This window comes from Gobius niger (assembly GCF_951799975.1).
Source record: "Gobius niger genome assembly, chromosome: 9".
NCBI classification, from domain to species: Eukaryota; Metazoa; Chordata; class Actinopteri; order Gobiiformes; family Gobiidae; genus Gobius; species Gobius niger.
Genome location: NC_136860.1, coordinates 14,290,971 through 14,314,982, shown reverse-complemented (window position 1 = coordinate 14,314,982; position 24,012 = coordinate 14,290,971). Strand labels below are relative to the sequence as shown.

Here is a 24,012-nt window from a genome sequence, read left to right as displayed (position 1 = left end):
ACCAAAAAGCCACAAAAAGTAATGAAAAAGCAGCAAAAAGCAACTAAAACAAGACAAAAATGCAGCGACAACGTGACAAAAAGTTACCGTCACTTTTCTAGATTTTAGTTTTCAAATGAGGCGTTACAGTGTTGCTCTCCAGTCAAGAAGCCTTTAGATTTGGGTAAGGCCGACCTGGATAAATGCTCTCGGTGATGGCGGGTGGTAAGAGGTTAACATATGTCTTTGTGGAAGTGTCGCATTTACACTAATTCGGACCAGGCTGGCCAGAGTCCAGGGCTGTTTTTCAGTCCCAGTCCGCCCCGGGGTCCAACCCTCTCTGGAGCCTAAATATCCAGGATACTGTAGTTGCTCATGTAAACAGGGATGTGGGTGTCCTGGTTTCACGGATGCGTGTAAATATCATATCCAGCTCATTGTCATAACCAGGATATGCCTAATAACCAGTTTACTCGAGTGCATGTAAACATACTCATTCAAAAAAAATATTTTGTGTGCAACAGTATATATTTTTGACGAGCAATAGTAATATTATACCTCGATTACCCAGTAGATGTCGCCAGAGGTCCGCATTTCCCTCATCCACAACAGTTTTTTTTTTTTTCTAGCCTTTGCCATGCGACAGTTTTCCAAGTGCCAACATCATCCCGGGGCGGACTGCGCATGCGCGGGACGATCCCATTCTTGTCCTGCAGGCAACATTCCGGGTGGAGAGTGAGGAGAGAAAGAGAAAGACACAAGAAGAGATTTCAGGCCGTGGACTGTACATTAACTACTTGTAAATTACGAGCCGGGTTTGGGAGGCTGTAGCGGCCCTTTGGCAGGACATGGTGAGTGATTTTGAACCGATCTGGGCGCTGCTTTTGTCGGCTTCTTGACACATTTCTTGCCTTTGTTGCTGCCTCACTGGCTGGCTGGCTGTGCTGTCTGCTGGTTTATCTGACGTTTCATTGAATAGAAAGGTTTCGCTCGGGGCTAGCTTTCAGCTTGTATCACTCCACACCCACTTTCTGGAAAAGGTTAAGCTGTTATTATACCGGGATGTTGAGACATTGTGTTTTTAATATCCGGAGAGGATGGAAAACATGTGCGATTGTGTGTTGAATGTTTAGCAAAGGGAGGCAGAGCTACTAGCTAGTAGTAGTGGGTGATGTTGAGCCTTTAAGCTAGCCTTGTAGCAGTCAGCTAATGTTGCACTAAAAGCCAAATAGCTGTGGTGTGGCTGACAAGGATGATCAGGGGCATATCCTCTTCCAGACACCTGTAATTATATTGTTATTATGCCACTTGTGTAAATACTCTCCTATTTCTATTGTGTCATAATTGTTGGATTGCTTTGGACTGGTGTGTCTGGCCCAAAACAGACTGTAAATAGAAGTAGGTTTTCTATATTTGTAATCAAAATAAAAGAATGCAATTTTGATTTGTGAACTGGCTCCTAATACAGAAAGACAAAGCATACTAGTATAACACCTTGTGCTTAAACATTTGCAAATATTAAAGGGAAAAGGTGCCCTGTCTTTGCCAGGTGATTAAACTTAATCTGTTCAATGATTTTTGTTGATTTAAGTGACGGCGATGTTTATGTGTTGGACAAATAATGTGGCACTTGCAGAAAGGAAATGGGTTAATATTTTAATCAGTAGTAATCTGCAATTGTATTTCAACTGTCAAGTGCTAAATTAAGTTAAAGGTTCGTTATGCAACTTTTTATGCCAAAAAATAACTTTATGTTTGTGCGTATTTGACCTTGTACAGTGAGTGGACAACATAGTGTCTTTACCTTCAATCACAGTGGTCTCTAGGACGCTCCAGGATCGATTGTTTGGAAGGTTTTCACAGCTGATAGAGCCTCTCACCTGAAAACCAACAAAATAATTGATCCCGGAGCGCTGTAGAGACCGCTGTGATTGAAGGTAAAGGCGCCATGCTGACCACTCATGCAGCCGTCGGGTCACTACAAGGTCAAATGAGCACAAATATTAACTGTTTTACAGCAGAAAGAGTTGCATAATGCAGCTTTAAGTTCAATTCAAATTGCATTTTTGTGCTGGCCTTTTGTCTGATATTTTAAAACATATATATTTTTTATTATAAAAGCTAATTGTTTTTAAATTGTAATCCTGTCCCCAGAAGCATTTAAAACACATGATTCAAGAAACAAGAGGTGAACAAAAGAATGAAGCGCAGATGCTTTGATAATGAGTATCACTTGTAAATTATAATAAATTAATTGCTCTTGGCGTGTCAATGGATACCAGGCATAGACTGCAAACCGGTTTTGTTAAGTTGTCTCCTGTAAACTTTGCTCTTCACTCCCAGACCAAGGGCCGTGATCTGAAGAAGTGTGGTTGTTTGAGCATTCCTTCCTGCCAAAAAAGCGTCGCGTCGACCCTACAAGAGAAGCCTGGAGTTATTTCAAGAGCAGGCTTCGTCTCTCGCGGTGCTGCTCTACAAGTTAGAGCACACCTCAGAGCAAACAGAACAGAGCGTGACGTCAGCAGTGGAGTGCCTATAGGGCCTGCTTTGGAGTAGCTATAGAGAACACCGGCCCCCTCAGCGCGTCTCCGTTTCCATGGCAGGAGTGATTGGTCTGGCAATTACAAGAGTTGAGTTGTAGAGGGTGTAGAGTAGACTGTGCTGTATATACTACTGTTTTGTACATTGTCCATAATGTGGGCTGTGGATTCCGTTACATCTGAGCTTAAGCATTGGGTGCTTTTGTGTGTTTGTAAGTTTGTAGCAGAGCTGAAGTCGATGTTTAAGGAACAAAAATAGGACAAGCTTGTAGGTTGAGGTGTGTGATTAATTGTCCCTGTAGCAACATTTTTCCTTTGCATATGACCCATCCTTTAATGCTGCAGGAGGAACCTTTCTGGAGCAAAAGGCAGGAGTACCGAGTTGGAGGATTCAGCCTATTGTGAATGTTTGTGCCTTGCTGACTTTGTATCTTCTTCAGTCAACAACATGCTGCTCGAGTTATCGGTACTAAAAAGGGCAAAGTGCCATTTTGGGGGGAAAGAATTTCAATTTCCTGCTTTATTGTCTTCTTGTAGCTCCTTTACTTGTATGTAAAAGATTCTATGAAGTTGTTGATGCTTTTTTTCTGTATTAGTTCAGAAACAAGTTATTTTAATTTATGGACATGGCCCAATATTAACGATGCTTGTTGCATATTTTACTGTGGAAATACCCCAAACCCTTGCTTACCTATAATGACGATTCTACTTCTACTGTATAAACTGCTAACACTTATTATTTACCCCTTTGTGTTCCCCCAGGGCTCACCAGGCCAGACACTAAGTGCAACCATGGAGCTGTGAGCCGACTTCTCTCCATCCAAACATCCATCCTTCTCCAATTTGCTGTTGCTGCCCGGAGTCCAAACCACCTCTTCTCTCTCCTTCTCCTCCTCCTCCTCCTCCTTCTGCCCTGCGCTGGCGGTTTGGCTCAGATCCCTCTCGCAACAACCCCGGGAACAGGAAAAAAAAACTACCAAGAGGAGGGCGCTGTAAACTTCCCCCAGCTGCTCTCCAGACACATGCTACATTGCAACCATTCCCCGGCCACTATGACAAAACTGCTAGCCTGCTTTTGAGCTAGCACAAAGCGGAAACCTGTCCCTCAAGCTGTCAACGCACAACCACTCACGCACTTGCTGGTTCCGGGCGCATATTTCGAGTCCATTTCCTCACGTTTAGCCGTCAGTCTTTTCTATTGGAAGTCCTAAGGGCAGGTCCTTAGTACCAGAGGCCACCGTGATGGAGCCCAGCATGGAGAACTGCCTAACGCTTGTGCTGCAAAAGGACATGGGCAAAAGGCTCCAAGTGGGCCAAGACATTATCGACTATATTCTGGATAAGGACAAGTCACATGATTTGGAGCAGGACCAAACGGCGCTGGACAAAATGGTGGACGGCATCGCGAGTTCCTGGGTCAACTGCAGTAACTTCAAGGTGGGTAATGGAATGGCAGAAGGGATTAATAAAGAGGTTGGCATAATGACATACTGTAGCTTTAGTTGAGTAAGATTCAAGGAGAGGGAAGCTTTCAGTTATTCGAGTGGAGCGCACGTAATTGCCAACTGAATAATTAATGAATCTGAAATAATCATAAGTTAGTACGGTATTTTCTGGACTATAAGCCGCTCGGGAGTATATGTCGCACCAGCCAAAAAATGCGTATTGAAGAAGAAAAAAACATATATAAGTCGCTCCGGAGTATAAGTTGCACCAGCATTGGCAACTACCTGGGCATGGAGGCGTAACTGCATCGTTGACAAGCCTCTCCCGGCAGCACGTTGTTCAAGCTCTGATTTGTGAACTCGTTCCTGTAGCTGTGGTCATCTAGCTTTTATCCCACGATTCGCTTTTTTTGTTTTCTTCACTGCAGTAAACGTAACCTCCGCTTTTCGCCAGCTCGATTGCTGCTTGATTACCTTCTCTTATAATTTTCAGTGGTACAGGTGTAGCAGATACTGGTGCACAAGCCTAGAGCGTCCTCTAGCGGCTGTCAGTGGGAAAATAACAAACATGTGAAATTGTATATTTTTATGTATAAGTCACACCTGAATTTAAGTCGCACCCCCAGCCAAACTTTGATAAAAAGTGCGAGTTAGAGGCTGGAAAATACGGTAGAATATTTTCCGGCCTATAACACTCAGTTTGCAACCAAGTATTTTAATAAATAAATCCTTTAAGGACTGACAAGAAACTATTTATGTTGTCTTAAATGAGGGAATTAGCATAGCAACTTTGCAGCTTTTTTGAATTCATGTCAGAAAATTGCCTGGCCGGTGTGGCATAATTTTGTGTTTGTGTTTTCAACTGCCTTGAATTGGCAAATAATGGTTTAAGTAGATGTTTTATCTCTTGCAAAATATAAACATTACAGATTTTGGCACCTGGCTAGTAGTGCCTGTCAGGATTTGTTTTTTTTTAATAACAATTGGAGCTACTTGCTAAAACTACAGTCACTTATTTTCAGTATTATTACAAAACCATATTGGGTCTTTCTTTAGTACTTTACCAGTTATCTAAAGCACGACTTTTCCATTTGTTTCTTCTATTCTTGTTCAGTACTACGTTGAGGAAGTGTCTTTGTATTGCCTGTGCTCTGTGTCAAAACATCTTGAATGCTGGCGGCCCCTGTTTGTGCTCGCTCTATTTGCATCTATTGTCCATCTGTATAATGCTTTGTATCAGTTTGTTTCAAGGGGGAAATGTTCACTCTTTCTCACAGTTTCACCGAGAGGCAGCGCAATTGACTCGTAATCTCTCTCCTCAGTTTCTGTCGCTTTGTTATGGAGCGCCCCATTTGAACTAAAAGTGTTTTGGACGGGCGGTCGCGCATGCTTTCTCTGCCGTTTCCGCGGGTATGCAGTGTTTACAGAAGGGTTCGTGTTGCTGCTGGTGGATGTAGGTCTGAAAATCTCCACGATCAGTGCCTGAACAAAGCCCAGCCTGCCCCCAGTGCCCTACATACTGCAGCTCAGTATGAAGGGATTGCACATAGATTTTCTCCCTCGCTCTCTCTCGCTTGCTACGTCCGATGCTGGTTGATTCAGGAATGCTGTCATCTTGAAAAATTTCTGCCATAGTGTGAATTTGTTAAACTACTAAATTGTTATACATTTACCTCTACAACAACTGCTCCTATTATGATCAACTTCACCTGTTTTTAAAACTAACTAAATTAGATTACAAGTTACTTTTTAGTTGCATTCATCAGTGGCGACCTCACCTCCCCTGCCTCAAAATGCTAATGACAGACAGTTTTGCCAATACTTGCAAAGTGTATTTTAACGGCAACATAAACAAGCTGCCCACAGATTCAGAATAGTGATGTATTACTTGTTGCTGATAAAAGTAGTCGCTCGTCACTGGCGTCACTGCTATAATACTATGACGGGTACGCTGTGTCACTTAATACTGCCGCTATAACCACAGCATACGTCAGCTACTACTACCGCCAATACCAATATTACAACAATAACTTCTAATACCACTGACTCTTTTGGACATGCAATACCATAAAGTTTCTGCTTGAAGCTCTTTGTATTGTAGTAACAGTACAAGGTTGATATACTGTCCCGGACCTCCTCCTCCTCCTCAGTACTTGGTAACACTCTGGGCTCTGTGTGTGAGTCTGTGTGTATCCCCAGTACAGGCTTAGCTGATCACTTGGCAGCAAACGTGGAAAGTATTCAGTTTGAACTGCGAAGAATGAGACGCTGGATTCGCCATAAATGGAGGTTTGGTGCGAGGCCTCCGGTATAAAGCAAGTCCTGTTCTTCGGAGGGGAATCCGAACATAATATCTACTGCAGTGTTAAATGTTTTCAAGATCTACCTAAATGGGGAAAAAGGCAGACCAGTGATTGTATTGCTCAACAGATTTAGGTACAATAGTGAAGCAAATATGTCTGTATTCAACATATGTCTAACCTCAGTTTATTAAAAGACTTTTACATTTCCTCCATGAAAAACATACCTGGAGCAGTATGAGCAGTGATGAAGACCTGTTGATCCAAACACGTTGGCTTGGTCATCTAAATAAAGGCCGATTAAGTACTTCCTCCTGCTGCTCATGCTTGTGTGGAGTGCCTGTTTGTTGTTTTTTTGTTTGGATCCCTTCCCAAGAGCACCCATACAAACTTTTGGAATAAGTTTGAACACCTAGAGCAATGAGTCATATTACTGATTCTATACCTGGAGTAGTGTTTTAAATTATTCATAATATATTTTAGCTGTCCTAGAATTCCTATAACCTGTTTGTCTCGTCAAAAGAAAAAGGTTTGCCTTCATCGTCTGATGTCATGCAGTGACTCATGACTATTCATTTCAGAGCTCAAACTGCCTTCAATACATATATTCTATTATATTATCTCTTGCTAATAGCTGCAAGATATAAGCGATATAAGAAATGAAGCAAAAAACACCCTTTCACGATACTTGATCTTGTTTGAAATCTTAAAGTTACACTGCGCAGCATTTTGGACAATGCTGTTGCCGGCAAAACAAAACATGCTCCTAATGACCAGCTCAACACAGAAAATGCTATTACTGCAGTGTGTAGTTAAAGAAAGGATTTGGATGAGAAACTAACTTGTTTAAATCTCAAATTCTGCTGACTTTCGTCACATCTCCATGGAGACGTACCCACTCCCGATAAAGTTTACAGTCACATCTTAGGAGGGGTGAGCCTCATAAATGTTTGTTTGTACATTTATGAGATATTTTTCAATGATGAAAATATCGGTCATAAAATAAATGCTTGTATTTCAATTTTGTTTATTGGGTAAAATTCTACGCGGTGTGGCTTTAAGTACACATGAATTGCAAATGAAGTACTTGTCATTGTTTTTATTATTTAGGCTTAATGTAAAGTTATACATTTCCCAGCTAAGGAGCACTGGCCCTCTGTAAATGCAAAAAAAAAAAAGGTAAACTTCGATGGGGTTAATTATGCACTGGCCCTTTGTCACGAGTGCAACTAACTCCATTTAATCATATTTTATGCTCCTTCAACAGTGCGTTGCTCTACACCCATTATTTAACTGCTAACATTATTTTTATGTCCTTGGGGCCAGCCTGAAGCTCCTTAACTTTCCTTACGGGGATCAATAGTAGTACAGTATACCTTAAAGCAGTACTAAGTAACGTGTTTACCCTAATAAATCCTTTTCGTAGTCCCTGTGGGGGTAATACAAGTGTTTATGGGATGTTTGGAGGGTCTTTCATCTCCCCCTGGTGTCTCTGGCCAGAAAACCATGTTTGCAACTTGACTGCCACCGGACCGGAGCAACCAATACACACTAATGGAATCACGAAGAAGAAGCTTACATGCTAATGGAGAAAGCTAACTGCGGGCTAACGTCACCTTAAACAGTATTTACAGCCAAGTTTGAGTGAAAAAAAATATTTCCTTTGTATAATTGGATGAACAATATCCCTCTGTCCCTTCGCCTTTTCTGTCAGCGTAGTATTTACTCTCCAAGACAATTAACAAGTTAAAAAATCGTAACTTGCTACGACACCTGCAGTTGTGCTTATGGCCTCTAGGGGGAAGAGTTACTTAGTACTGCTTTAACCTTGAACTTTTTGTTATAAGAAAACAGATGATATAATTGGTAGAATGTGTATGTGAAGGGAAACCAATGTGCTGGGATGTTGATTTTCTTATCTTTTTTTTTTACCAGTTTTTTTCCATTGGATTGTAAATTGGGTTCAGTTGGTGACACCCTTTTCCAATCGCACTCTGGTGTCAGTCACACGTCCAAGGTGAATTAATGTCTGTCAGAATGTGATTTATTCTGCATCCTGCCCCTGTAAAGCTGGTCACAAGGCTGGTTGGGGAGCATCCATCATCTCACCTCTCCCCTCCCCATCAATGTCTGGTCTGTGGTACACTCAGCGGAGGCCGGACAGATCAGACAAACCGGTGCCGTCTGTAATGCTGTTAGACTGAGACGACGCTGACAATCAATGTATTCACAGTATCGGCATTGTTCATTGTCGTTTTAGAATCCAGAATCTAGAATGATCATTAGTCATGACCCGATCTCTGCCCTCATTCCTGAGTAATCTTTGGTTACATGCACTGAAAAATCCCCGTCATTCACCCAAAAATGTTTTATGTTTTAGCTTTGAGCCTGTGGCGGAAAATTTGAGGGTATTTAGCGAAATATTGTTTGTCCACGATGCATGAAGTTAAAATTGAGGAAACGCCAATGCAGTAGGCAGTAGCTCCTATTTGCTCTTAGTGCATCTAACAGTGAAATACGAGCCTTAATATTGACGTATGCGGCATGCAGAGGCTAGTATCTATTTAGACTAAAATCTTAGTTTGTTTTTTTGTTTTGTTTTTTCCTTGCAAAAATAATAGATATAGTCTATGCTGAACCATCTAGAAATGCGCACAATGAGAGATGAATTAAAGACGGATAAAAATGGCTCATAAAAGATTTTATGACTAGTGAGATCCCCAGTTAAACCAGCGTGTCGTGCCATTTTCTATAGAGCTGAATTATTTATCAAAAAATAATAAAAAATCACCATTTGAACGGTTGCCATTTTTTCCAGGCATCTAAGCGATCAACTTCACTCCACCGACCTCGGCCATGAATTGAGGGCAAGTTAACCCATTTAGCCCTGAACTATTTGGCATCTTCTGTATACTTTTGGTTTGAAATATGTTGTAATTTCCTCTTGTGTGCTGTGGCCCACCGCTTTATGGGAGCAAGCAGTGAAGAACAGACCGGAGTTTTGTGACTGCAGTAAGAAATTGATCTTAGCTTTTGTTTACCGTTTTGTTTCTGAGTTTGTCCAGTGGGACCCATCAACGCCGGGCCCGGTGACTTTTCTTCCAAGCAAAGAATTGTAGTTCTTTACCCTGCTTTATGCTAGTACTGGTGTGGTGAAATCATAAAGGAAGACCAAATATAAAAGGTCTAATGAAAATCTTTCTGGGATGTAATTTTATCTGATTTTTAATGTATACTCACAAATAATAAACTGGATTAGCAAAGCACAAAGGCATCCATACAAAATCTGCTGTTTGGAAATTGTAAAAAAGTTTGTTTCTATTCTATAGTTTTCTCTCAAATTTAATTCTCAAACACGTTTAAAATTTCCACTGTGAACTCATTTTTGATATTTATAAGAAATGAGCTTGTTCTGTTGCAGGTTGCAGTGTGTAGTTGAAAAGACACTGGTAACATGCCTCTGCGAGTCCTGGACAGCTGATTAGCTGTAGTACAGATGGAGCCGCAGTAAACACTTTTTTGTTGCAGACAAATTGCTTTGAAGTAGTACTAATGGCCGCCTGCGCTGTGGGCCATGAGGAGCAGGACAGTTTGTAGCTTTCTGCTGGCACGAGAAAACCATTCCATTTTAGTGACATTGGATTTGGTATTGTGTTAGAAGCAATGGCTGCTGGTTGCTCTGCTTTGTGACCGCGACACTAGGGGCCGACTTTGACCGCCATTGCTGTAGTACCTCCAGATATGGGCGGCAAAACAAGCTAGTTTCCCATTAGAAAGCATTGCACTTTACACACATTCTAAGCAACTGTAAAGCCTGGTTTCTAATGTTTAAAAACTTTTTACTGTAGATATTGCTCCTGTGGTAACGCTGGGTTAGTTACAATTAAAGAAACCAGGCTGGTTTTCGTAAGGAACATTTTAGAAAACTTGTATAGTAATGAAGGCTGGGCTTTGATTGACAGGCCGCTAGCATTAGAGCTAATGGTGCGGTTACGGCCGAGTCTACTCTGAAGATACCACCCTTTTGCCCTTTTAAGGACCATGCTCTGTCAGAGCAGGGTAGGAGGAGTCTGTAAATCCGCCATGATTTCCCTTTCGAACATGGTCATTATGGTAAACGGAGAGGAGTGAGCAGAAGCTGTCTATTAATTCTACAGTACATGGTTAGAAGTAAGATCGAATTGTCCCTTTTATATGAACTTTTCCTAAAGATTTCTTACAGTTTAGACAAGCAAGATGCATTTTATGTAACAAAAACACAAGCAGCAGGTGTTAGACAAAATGACTCACGTCTTGTATTTCTGGATCAGTCCTCAGCTGAAAAAGAAGTGCATCATGATTGCGTAGAGCCTAGAGATGAGTAACATGCAGGTTGTTGTTTGTGTAGAATCCTTCCTGCTGCTTTGATTTCCCCTACCACTAAAACTATGCTCAATAGATTCACCGCTTGGGCCAGGACTCCCCTAAAAATGTATATTTTGTATCTTCGTGGGAGACTTTCCTGGTTCATTTTTGTAGTGATTGGCGATACCCGGTGATTAGCGGTTGGGTCTCAGTTGTAGTTTCAACTATTGGCTCTCAGTCTGAATAAGGGGATATCTGCACCTTTCGTCGCAGATATCCTGACACTTTACTACAACCTGTGTGTGTTCTTGCATAACCTGCCCCTCCTCTAACATACGCCACGCGGCCACAGTGAGGTCAGTGACATGTGTGACCTTTGTGCATGGCCGGCTCTAATGCAGAGGATTAATCTGCAGAGGAACAGCTGAGACCATTGTGTGTAATGTGATACAGACAGGTGGAAAACTTAAGCACTGAAAAAGGCAGGGAGTACTGTGGAAGTCCAAGGCCGAAAGAGGACTTTGATCTGTGGTTAACTCTTAACAACAGTGGTGAATATGCAAGGGAGCAGAGACTGAAAATGACGTGAAACAAGCTCTCACATTTAAATGTCACATGATTGGGACCATTTAACACAAAATAGTTTCCTTTTTCTGTTTTTTTTTACCACTCCAATCAGCTGTATGATGAAATTAGCTCCCTAAATGACTGAGAATGTTATGTTTAAGGTCATAAATATTGTTAAAAGAGCTCAAGTTAAAAGGCAGCTCAAATCACAAAGATTGACGCGACTGCTGGCCTTTGCATAGCGCTCTTTATCAACCCACAAAACCAACCAATCAGAGATCATTTGAATAACTTTTGCTTCAGAGCTCTCTGTAGTGCTTTCACTTTTATTTGTTCCTGTTTTTATAAGAGATAGAAACCCGCCTAGGTGTGGCCAGTTTTGGCGCAATAAAAGAAAATGCATGTAAACGTCTCTGTTGGTGCAGGAAGTGTTGGGGGGGTCATTTATCAAGAGATGTGCCAAATAACAAGTGCAAACTGGAAAATGATGAGCAATTCAGTGGCTACGTTTACATGGAGACCAAAAATCTGATCCTAATCGGAGTTCCCAGATTATAGGAGAAATATTTAAACAGTTTAATCTGATATATACGTTACCTGATATATGTGGGCGAGTGAGCGCTGCTGAGGGTTCGGAATGTGATCAAGTCAGGTGCTCTTCAAGGATCCATATGCAAAAAGCTTCTTTTGAAAGGAGAAAAGGAGGTCCGAGGCACAACCGACTAACAAAAGTGAAGTAAAATACGTTATCTGACATTCATATAATCTGATTTATTCCTGATCTTTCACACTTGTGCCTAAACAAGCCAGGAAAAAACAGCAACAAGGCCAAAATCATGTGAAAATGACAAAGATTAAAAGTTATTTTAAAAATACTGAATGAAATCTTTTTTATTTTAATGAAATTTAAAGCAGTGCTAAGTAACTAGAGGCCTAGAGGCCTTAAGCGCCACGGCAGGTGTCGTAGCATGTTGCGGTTTTTTAAATTGTCTGTGAGAGTAAATACTACGCTGATAGAAATGACAAAGGGAGAGAAGGAAATTGTACAATTACACAATGGAGATATTTTTTTTCCCCTCAGACTTGGCTGTAAATACTGTTTAAGTGGCGTTAGCCCGCAGATAGCTTTGCCCGTTAGCCTGTTAGCGTCTTCTTTGTGATTCCATTAGTGTGTATTGGGGCCTCCGACCCATAGGCAGCGAAGTTGCAATTCTGGTTTGTCTGGCCAGAGACACCAAGGGGAGATGAAAGACCCCCCAATCATCCCATTAACACTTGTATTACCCCCAGAGGGACAATGAAAAGGATTTATTAAGGTAAACACGATACTTAGTACTGCTTTAAATAATCACAAAGGTTATCCATGAAATAGATCTCAAATTAGTTTTTTAATTTGAGATCTATTTCATGGATAACTTTGAAATGACCTACAATTACATATCTGATAATTGGGTCCATGTAAACGTAGCCACTGATTTGAAATTGCGTATATTACTAGTAAGTCGGACACAAATATGTAATCTGTTTTGTGGAGAGAACTCAAATGACTCATGACATTGAGTGCCTTTGACAATGCAGCAACATGTAAAAGTGGTTGTAACGTATGAGTGATATCTTTCTTGATCTATACATCTGTATCTAGTTTCCTCGTCTTCTACCAGTCACCTTGAAATCAGAGATGGTTGACCAAACGTTTGCCCTCTTTCCCTTGACCAACGTCATATTTAATCCAACTTTATCCCTAACATGGCACATCAGAATGCACAGTGAGCATATTCAATTCAAAGATCACTTTATGAAGGACCCTCTTCCTGCGATGCCACCACTGCAGAACTCTGCCCTCTAATCTCATGTTTTATTTAATCTTCTCAACTCGAGGATTTTTTTTTTTTCTGAGTTAATCTTTCCATCCTGTAAGCGTACCATCTGTTTTTTCTCCCCCCAAATTAGCAATCCATCAAAACCCGACTTTTCGTAATGGATGAAATGTATTTGAACGTGAATTGAGTTTGATCATCTGTGTAATCTTTTGTTTTGTAATGAAGAAGCTTAATAATGTGGCAGATGCTGAGAGCAGAGAGCGAGGTTTGCCACACTCACTTACGGCGCAGTGAAAAGATGAATGAGGAGCCGGTGACTCTTATCAGCGCCGCAGCGACACCGGCACATGCGACGCGCAGCTAGATCCTCGACGATGGATACATTTGTTGCCGGGAGAGACAGCTGGAGAAAGTGCGCACATCCTTTTTTGTCTGCAGAAATCACTGTGACGAGTGGGTAATCTAATACATGTGCTGTGTGGGTGAACCCAAACAAGTCAGAGTGGTAATGTGAGATGTAAGACGCGTTCTCTCCGAAGTTTGCCGCATTGTGATCCAAAGTGAGGACGGCTTAAAGCTTGTTTATCGATATGAACCATGTCTTCTCTCGGTGTGCGTTGAACTTTTCTCGTAATGATCAGACGGAAGCAGATTGATCTACGTGTGGGGGGCCGGGAAGCGCCCAGAGAACAGAGGCCTTTTTCATACTGTTTGAGCGGTGAGCACTCGCTGTGTTGTTTTGAGAGAAGGACAAGCTGCAGGCATCGATCAGCTGAGAATCAGTCGGTGCTTTTACATGGACTCCACATCATTGAGTAATAATAAACAATAAAAGTGAGTGAACATGTTGCTTGTGCTTTACAAACACACGATATATAAAAACCCACACTTGTATACATATATATAGAGTAGGTTATTGTGGTAGATTTGACGTTATAGCGAACTGATCTGCTTTATACTAAAATAACCATTGGTTCCATGTTCCTTGTTTTCATCCTGTAAAGTTTCCCTCTGCCTAGACTTTGATGTTGTCGGTCATGAGTCACGCAGTAGCTACCTTTATGTTGCAAACAAGTTCACGTCCTTCACAGCAGAACCTCGCCACGCGCTATTACGGTCGATTACGTAACAACAACACAGCCCTGCCTGATCGGCCCTGTTCCTCTAAAGGTGACTGACAAGGCCCTTCGCAAATGACAGGCCTTGGATTGTATTGCTTTGGGAAATGCCTGAAATACACGGTAGAAAACCTGTAACCAATATTGTTAGAATGGCACATAATTAGGGATAGTTTTTTTTGTTAAGATAACTATAATTTTGGCAGCTCAAATGTCCATTTGTCACATCGGCATCGTTTCACTGCAGTCCATACAGGGCTGGGCCGGCCATGGGGAGAATTGTGAGTTTTCCCGGTGGGCCGACATACTTTTGGGCCGGTTGGGCCAGTCAGATCGAGATAAGGCCCGTAATACCTTACACCGGCCCACAATTAGCGAGAAAAGCCATTAGAATCTCTATCATTACATAGATGCAATTACACAATTCCTCCAATAGAGGGATGTGACTCCTTTTGTAACCTTCTGGTGGTGATTTCTTGAGTTATGGTTCCCAGATAATCTCCTATAATGAGCAATGGGCCTCTCGGACACAACACTCATGCCCCTCACATTGCCAATATAAGAGGAAATAGTTTATTGTATCTCCCTCCAGCACCCACAGAACCTTAGACCTCTATTTTTTATACATTTTAGACACATTTTTGCAAAGAAGTGCATGCTGGGAGTTGTCAGGTGACTCCGTCTTGTCCCTCGTCGTCACTACACACCTCTCTAACTCCGTGGTGAGTTTTACCGTTTCATCCTCAATCTACAGTGCAATCATTTGGTTGGTTTTGAGAAGTTTATTTGTGTTGCAGTCGCGAGAGGAACTTCATCAACGGAACACACATTTTAAGATTGTTAAGTAATTTTACAAACGTTCCATCAAATTGTAAATGACAAGATTAAAGTGTTGAGTGCTATGAGGTGTTAGCTTGAATTCGGCAGAAACAAAATGCAACTATTGTCCTCGATTCGTAGCTTATGCTGTTTTAGTTCAAGCCAAGGGCTTATTGTTTTGCTCATCACCTCGACTATTGTATTGAATATGACTTTTTTTTTTTTTTTTTTTTTTTAGAGGGCTGTTCTTGTCCCAGTCCCGGGCCAATTTTTTCTGCCAGTCCAGCCCTGAGTCCATATAGAGAAAGTTACTTGAATATGCAGTTTCCCATTACTTTGCTTATCTCTGCTACTTTGAAGTAGCAGAGATACGACCGTGGGTATGATCCTATAAGTTGTATTGTGGGAGTGTGTTTTTCCCCTCGGTCTTTGATCAGCCTTCCCCATGTCACTCCCAGTGTCAGCTCAGCGCCGCGCTAACAGCCGTATCGTGTTATCACTTTGGCCATTCGCTCTGCTGAGTCAGGGCGGCCCAGGAAGGAAACGCATGAGATTAGCCGCTCCTTCGCAGACTACAATGAATCCCGATGGCGTGTAGGTGTCATATGTTGTTTACGTGTGCATATTAGCCATGTGCAACCGAATAAACATGCTTTTTTTTGGAAATGTCCTTTTAATAGGGATTGTTCAGGCTATTTTATCAGTGTTTCGGAAAAACGGTTGAAAGTAATTCACTCTTTTGCTGCTCTGGGTTCGTTAGCTTATAATGGCGCTGATGTCCGACAGCAGCTGCATCCATGGAGCTGAAAAAGCATCGAAGTTTGCTCTAATGGGAAGCAGCGTCTCGGGCAGAGAGACTCGGACAGAAACAGAAGCAGCATTAAGAAAGCCTTAGAGATGTCCTTCCTCTGGAGGCTTGACACTGGTGGGGGAATGGGAGGTTCGAGTAGGATGAGCAGCGGGAGAATCCATGACGGGCAGAGGTGGGTTGCAGCAGCAGGGGTGTAAATGCAGAATCCTAGGCTGTGAAGCGGAATAGGCTGAGGCGGAGATGCGGCTGACGATGAGGTGTTGTTTTGGTGGAAGGATTCACTGTTGTCAATTGCCGTTTACTCTCTGGAGACCTTGTTTGTGTAACACTGGCTTTGGATGAGTGACAGTAACCAGAAGGGTCGCTCGCTGCACTGGACACCTGGACTTGTGGGTGTCAAATTCAAACCCAAAAGTCACACATGTTGATGGCTTCTTTTCAAACAATAATACTGTATTTCTGTGTCATAAAAGTCAATTATAGTTCAGACACCCCTGGCCACATACAGAAAAATATACAAATAACTGGGCCGCACTCAATAGAGGTCAGATATACAGTATAACTTCACCTCTACTGTGTTAAAGTTAGCAAATTCAATAACATGTTAACTATGCTTTTTAATTGAATATGCTTAAAGTAAAATCACACAGCTTGCTATTAATGGATTTGAATTTATTGTATATATATATTCAATTAAAGCAAAAAAAGAAAAGAAAATTCTATTATATTTTTAGAATTTGTAGTGGGCCAATTGTGGGCCGACACCCCTGGTTAAAACCATTGACAATCTGTTGGCCCAAGTATTTTGTTATAAAAAGTTTTGAAATTAGTTTTGAAATAAACCCCATAGTTTATTATCCTTCCCTGGCAATTAAGAAATAATAATCATAATTTTCTGTGTGTTTTGTTACCATACCTACCTATTCTAGAAACCCAATTCCATGAAATACGAGTACACATGGCAGTACATCCGGAACATGTTCTAATTTACTATTTAACACTAACTTCATACAATTTTTACTAGACATGATACTTTTCAGACCTGTTGGCTATTACGTAACCCGACCCTAGCGGCGGCGACCTTTCCCAACGCGAGCCACCTTCCCTTTCTTAGCATACATAAGCATTTTAACCCTGGCCTCCTGAGTCAGCTGTCCGTTCGCCTCACTGTCCACTCCCAGATTCAGCCGCCTGCGCTCTTATCTGCAGAATGATGTCTCCCTGTATCTCTTCTGGCAGGTGCCCCGGAGGCATGTGCATGACTGGGCACAGCGGGGCACAAAGTTGGTTATTGTTTCCAACCAGCAAACCCAGCAAAACACTTCTCTCTTCCACGGCGAGGCAGCTGAAAGCGTTTGCGTCAGTGGTTGCCCTTGTCCTGTCCTTGTGCCGCCGCTAGTCCTGCGTATTGTGTAAATATGAATTTGTCTCGATACAGACGAGGCCACAGTGTTTGCATCTGTGTTAAGTTGTAGAATAAGATTATTTGATGGAGTAACTGCAAATGGTAACGTAGGGAACATGATTTTCTCCTTGATTGATTGGCATAAATAATATATGACATGATTTGTATTTTTTATGACATCTGGTGCTTTAGTTTATCATCTTTTAAAGCCTGTTAAAAGGGATAACTTTCATAACTTGTTTTATCATTTATTTGTTGTACATTTGCTTTGTAAAAAAATGCTTTCAACAAAAATGCAACAGGATCAATTACAAATTGCCAAATACAATATAGACTATTCCATTGTTATAATTGATGCATATACACAAACTGTGTAACACAGTGATAACACATGGTAAATGGTAAATGGTCTCAACTTATATAGCGCTTTTCCACCTACATTAGGCACTCAAAGCGCTTTACAGCAAGGATCCACTCACCCATTCATACTCTCATTCATACACCAATGTACGCAGACACTGGGGGCAATGTGGGTGAAGTGTCTTGCCCAAGGACACAACGACAATGTGCACTTTCAGGAGGTGGGATTCGAACCCCTGACCTTCCGATCATGAGACGACCCTCTCAACCATCTGTGCCACTGTCACACATATGCATAATTGAGCCTTAAAAACATTTTGAGTACCTTAACTTTGTAATTTTCCCTTTTTTTTTCAATATTTGAAAACAAATTTTATGTGAGACTCGGGGCCAGGGCAGGGCAGGATTTTTGGCTGGCGCTCCCTCTGCAGGCAGCTGTGGGAATGACACATTGAACACAACCTTTCAAGTTTCACTGCAGCTAACGCATTAATGATGATGCTGTGATAAACACATCTTGAGTGCAGAATGGCTCAGAGTGGAAACAGATCAGAGCACTTCAGCAGTAGAAGAAGAAACAAAGAGAATTTCTCAAAATGGTGTGACTGTATTTCACAGTGACAGTCACTGTGAAATACTTCTCCAGGTCTGTTTTTGATAAGGATGGGCGGATCGATGCCAAAGTATCGAAATATCGATACCAAACGGCTATTTTTAAAGTATCGATATTGGGCAAAAAGTATCGATACTAATTTGCATATTCTAAAAGAAGGCGGGGCAGCAATTATCAACGCAAAAGGATGATTTATTTCTTTGTTCTGTCCAAGTCCAAAACAGCAAAGGATTGAACTGAGCCAGGCATATCATTCTGTTTTAGGTTCTGTCATTTAAGTATTAATTTAAAATTTTGTTTATGTATTCAATTTCACATTAGTATTGTTTAATTAACCAGTTAAAGTAATATCATTTTATATGACCAGTTAATTGTCTAAAATAACCAGTTTTAGAAATGTATATTGATTGAAATACATTCACCCATTTGAAATGACCAGTATCGGTATCGGTATCGCTATCGGCAAAAATGACCCAAAGTATCGGTATTGTATCGATTCCAAAAAATGTGGTATCGCCCATCCCTAGTTTTTGACTTTGGAGTGTTATTATAACATGGCTGAAAGCTAAAAAAAAAAGAAGGAAATCAGTTTTGTCACTGTTTTTAGCTTGCTGAGCCCATGGCACAGGAGAGCCGTGAGCCACCTCTGCAGCCCACGTCACTGCCTGGTCTCATGCCTGCTGCCTGATAGGCCATGTCCTCTCCTCTAGGATTCTGTCGCTGCAAGTGAATTAAGCTTATTTGTATGCTCAATACTTCAAAGTGTAAACACAAAAACACGAATGAAAGCAACAGCTGCGCGTGTTGTGTCACCTTTTGATAATTTCCATCTGCTCCAGGCCGGTTACAAGTTATTTTCGATTGTGGGTTCATGTTTTGGCGCAGAGTTTTCCTTAAGCCTAGAAGAGCACAGTTGTGAAAGACAGAGGAAAAAGTAAACATTAAAACTAGATCAACATTACACAGTACAAACTTGATGTATGTATGACTTGACTTTTTTGTGGCAACTAGTCACACAGCGTTTTCATTCATTAGTCGACAATATGTAGCTTCTTGCTTTCTATACAGTGTAAGACATTCTGGTATCGGATTTCAATCTTGGTGGCCACTACGGATCCTTTTCATTTTTTACACTGCTTTGTGTTTTTGAAAGAGAACAGCTACTAAATGCTCTAAATGGACATAGACATACTGCATTGTCGCTGTCTACAACTCTTCTATAACTCTTCTATAACTCTTTCGCCATTAGCGCATTTATTGGTTAAATATTTTAGATAATTGTCTTGATTTTCTGAATTATTTAGCTGTAGGGGAAAAGCCAACATGTTATTGCCAACCACATGGCTACAACAGGTTCCATCTGGTACGCCTGCAGCAGTTTGTCTGCATTATTTCCTGTCTGCGACTCCTCCTTTTAAGCAGTCCCAACAAACGCTACCAGCCTTTTCTCAAATATAGCTTAAGAACTTTGCATCTAAATAATAGGGATGCACTGCTGGATATGTGTGGTCTCTTAAAATATTGTTATTTTATTGGAATAAGCATGCCGTTTCAAAGGCATCCCCTTCTGCTCAGAGATTGTGGCAGGTCTGTGCCTGTGTAGCTTCAGCTTATAAATGTAATGTTTTTTCCATTGCCCTCTTAAGATGATTTCAGTGCACCAGTCAGGACAGAAGTGCAACACAAATGTTGGAGGATATATTTTTGCAACTGTGAAACTGTGCTAAGCCGACACACTGCTAGATAAATCCGTCACTTGTTCTAGCAAAATTTCCAACATTTTATTGATTTTATTGATAGAACAGATTAAATATAGCTTTTTTGGGGGGCAAATACATTTCTTCTATCATCAAAATGCTATTTCTGCTCTCTACTCCCCCTGCTGGTCATTAAAGGTGCAACGTTTTGTGATGAATAACCATAGACTGTATATATAAATGGACAGCTTCTCCTCACTCCTCCCCGTTTACCATAATAACCACGGTCGAGGGCGGAGTCATGGCGGATTTACAGACTCCCCCTCCCCAGCTCGGACGAAGCATGTCCCTAAAACGGGCATGAGGGCGGGATCTTCACCGTAGACTCGGTCCTTGCGTGACGTGTAGCTCGCGCTGCTCCAATGCTAACAGTCCGACCCTCATTAAGTACGAGATTTCTAAAATTCTTCTTACGAAAACCAGCCTGGTTTCTTAAATTGTGATTAACCCAGCGTTATCTCAGGAGGAATATCTCGCCTAGTCTAGTGTTGAAAAAATAGAAACCAGTCTTTGAAGTTTGAAGTGTCTAAACTCCAATGCTTTTCAATGGGACACTAGCGGCGATATGGAGGTACTACAGCAATGGCGGCCCCCAGTGTCGTGGGCATAAAGCAGAGCAGCCAGCGGCCATTGTGAATAACTGCATTATGCTTTCAAATTGTTTCCTCAAATCAGGCCAACAAGCCACTCGGAAAATGTGTCATAGTATCAGTAGCTCAGTTTTTCTGGAGGAAACACTTTGCTTTCTATGTTTTCACTGCAACCAGCCAAGCGTGAAGCATCGTCTGCGGCTCTGCACGTGAAATGATCCGGAAGAGACTAAAGCAGTGGTGCGTGTTTGTCTCCTCTGCGGATACACGTTAGCTGTAAAAGAAAAAAAAGTAGCACTAATGGGTGTTTTCCTATAATGACATGCTCGGTGCTCCTGCCTGGGGTCCCGAGCGATGCTGACTCACGGTTTGGTCACTGCAGTCTAATCATACCCAATAGCAATATGATAACTCCACTGTTGCTAGCGTTTGTTGCCGCCGTGGCTTTAGCATTACTCATCACAGCGGCGTTAGCAGATCCGAGTTGGTAGTAGTGCTTTCAAAAGTGCCCATCCCATCTACACACATAGCTTGCGGTGAAGTGAGTTGTCCCGTTTTGGTTGTGGCATCTAAAATACATGCCTTGAAAATGTTGTAACATGACCTAAATAGACAGGTGTGGAAGAGTTGGCTTTTGTGTGAATTGGCCACAAGATAGAGGAATGTTTTTTGCAGTTTTTTACTTATTAGCCAAAAAGATGCTAATAATCCAGAGCAATATATCTGGATTATTAGCACCTTTGCATTTAGCATTTCACAGAACAGAACAGTACACCCATTAATGCTGTGATAAAACTTGAGAAAAGTATCCAAAATGTTGTATTCAATATTAATTAAAATGTATGGTAAGCTTTTGTGCTGTAGTGTAATGCTATGAACAATGTTTTTACTCAGTGATAGTGTTGTTAATCCTTTGGGCGCCAGATTTATTTTTAAATACATTCAGTGATAAAGTTAAAAATAAACAGCACCACAATCCCAGTGTATTGTGTTGTGTGCGCAGAGCTATTGATAAACCTCTGGACTTCTGGAGGAAACACATTTGTACGAGAACCTGTTGTTTTTTGGGGACTTTGACGCCTATTTAAAATATGAAGTCGGATTCACTTGATAACAATGGCTTCTACAGCAATGTACTGCAAAAAGTAATTAACTAGATTAGTATAAACATCTCATTTTGAGCATAATAATCCAAATTTTAGTTGTTTTGACTAGTTAAGAAGTTCTTGGGCATTTGTCCGAGATTATTTCACTTGTTCTGAGATGTTTCGGAGTCGTTTCGATACATTTCGTCCTTATTTCAGGTAATTTTCTTTGCCAATGGGGTAAGAAAATTGGTCTTATCTCATTGGCAATTTTGCTTTCTTATTTCAAGCGAGATTTACCTTAGAACCAGTCTGAAATGTCCTCAAACAAGCAAAGTAAACTGGGATCCGATCAGGAAAAATGTCTAAATTAGCGAAAACCGCTCAAAACAAGATATATTTCCTCAATTCAAGTCATTTAAGACAATGCTTGATATTTACTTTTTGCAGTGTGCATCATTTACTATGTGACAGTTTAAGTTGATTTAAGACTTTACTGCAGCAACAATATGCCCACAGTGTCTTCATTTCACTATTTGGTCGGGACATTGCATGTTATTGAGAAAGCCACACCGGATTGTGGCCTTCTGTCGTCCCCCGTGCACACTGTCAATCATCCTGTCCTATTGCTGGGTTGCAGGTTCTAGAATGTGATGATTTCATCGGACCCAACGGGGGGCAGGAGCCAGTTTTTTTTCCTATTAACAGCATTACAATTTCACAAGTCGTAGCTAAAAAGAAAACATAGGAATTTAAAAAATGATCATTAATATCAGTCACTGGGTCCACGATCTCTCTGTACAAGACCAAACATTTCCTCAAAAACAAAATAATTTTTCCTCTATATAATAGTATAGGCCTTTAGAATGCTGTGATGTCACCTGCAACCCAGCAATTGTACATGTTTTTAGGAGAATATGCAAACTCCACAAAGAAAGATCTCGTTCCTGGTGGGAATCGAACCCGAACCTTCTAAGCTACCGTGGTACACATAAGCAATATATTTGACTGACTGACTACAAACATCTAACTTAAGGTCATAGCTCTGTTTACATTTGGCTTTCAGCAAATGTAACGTACATTTTTCTTTTCTTGCTCATAAGATAATTCATAATTTTGATCCGTGGTCAACAGCAGTCATCTGATAAAAGCACGGACAAAGCTCTCTTCTTCTGACGTTACGTGCCGAATGATTCATGCTCATCAGCTGTAGCGTTGGAACAGCTTAAAGGAACCAACTACAAAGACGAACATCCATCTTCTGTGACTGCGGGCCTGACGGCAGCCCCAGGTATTGTGCCTAATCACAGGGCACTGCGCAGTAACCGACAGCTGTCACTAAACCCAGCCAGGCTCAAAGTCGTGTCCTCACAATTAATATAGTTTCCATTGTAAACGCAGCATCCAGTTGTAGAGAGACGTTTACCCCGTGTTATTCCTTGTGATCACATAAAAGTGTCATGTGAAATCTAACAACCTATTCATTGATTTCAGAGGTAATGAGAGGAGGCACATCTTTATTTAATTTCAAAAGCACTTCCACATGGAGAAGTGGCTTGTGGTTGGCTGTTTTTTACATTTTCCAACATGGGCAAGCACAGTTTTGATACTAGTATAGAGTAGCTGGTGAAAAATCTATAGGATTTAGATTATTTTGAAAATCGATTTATCTACCGATTATTTTCACGATTAATCGATTAATCGCTTTGGCTGTGAAAGGTGCATGGAAATTGTATTTTTTCCAATGCATTGACCACATAAAGCTAAAGTGGCGCCGCTTGAGGACACGCGGATGGAGTAAACTTAAAGTAAACGTTTGTAGAAGGCTCTTTGTGCTAATTCTGCTTTCTGATTGGACGAGGCAAAGACAGATATTTATGAAATTTACAATGTACAAAACACTGCAGACCCTCACTTTAAAAATAAAGTAGGTTTTCATCCCAAATACATAATTGTCATGTCATTTTTGCTCTATTTTAGTCTGTGTTCACTAGAAAACAATTAATCGATTACTGAAGTAGTTGACAACTATTTTAGTAATCGATTAGTTGTCGATTAATCGATTAGTTGTTTCAGCCCTAATAGGATTCTTCTTTGGTTTCTTGGAAAAGGTGACATAACAGGTTTGCAGCAAGTGTGGTAATAAGAGTCATCCAATATTATGTTTTTTATTATTATTCATGTGTAGCCTGAATAGTCGGATAGACTGAACTCTGAGGTACAGAAACAATAACATTTGCTTCGCATCAGTGCAGCCAAAATGAGAAAATAAGTTGCGTAACTTTTATCAAGGTGCATTAAGAAAGAATAGCCTAACTTTAATAAAGTAAGAACAAACAAAAACATCATTGTTGAATCATGACGTGAGATTGGTGTCTTGAACAAACCTGACTCCGTGGTGTTGGCATTGTACAAAGCAAGAAATAAATGGCCTTTCCTGCATTTATTGTGTGTCCACT

At 41.0% G+C, this 24,012-nt stretch overlaps 1 protein-coding gene across 1 annotated transcript in view; it reads left to right on the top strand.

Annotated features, from left to right (window-relative positions):
- Positions 1–675: 675 nt before the first annotated feature.
- The window catches only part of clasp1a (cytoplasmic linker associated protein 1a), a 78,049-nt gene continuing 54,712 nt past the window's right edge, over positions 676–24,012 (top strand). The window contains exons 1-2 of the mRNA XM_079563769.1: positions 676–830; positions 3,282–3,956. Coding sequence (XP_079419895.1) covers positions 3,762–3,956 — 195 coding nt within the window. The 5' untranslated portion in view covers positions 676–830; positions 3,282–3,761. The remainder of the gene's footprint in view (positions 831–3,281; positions 3,957–24,012) is intronic.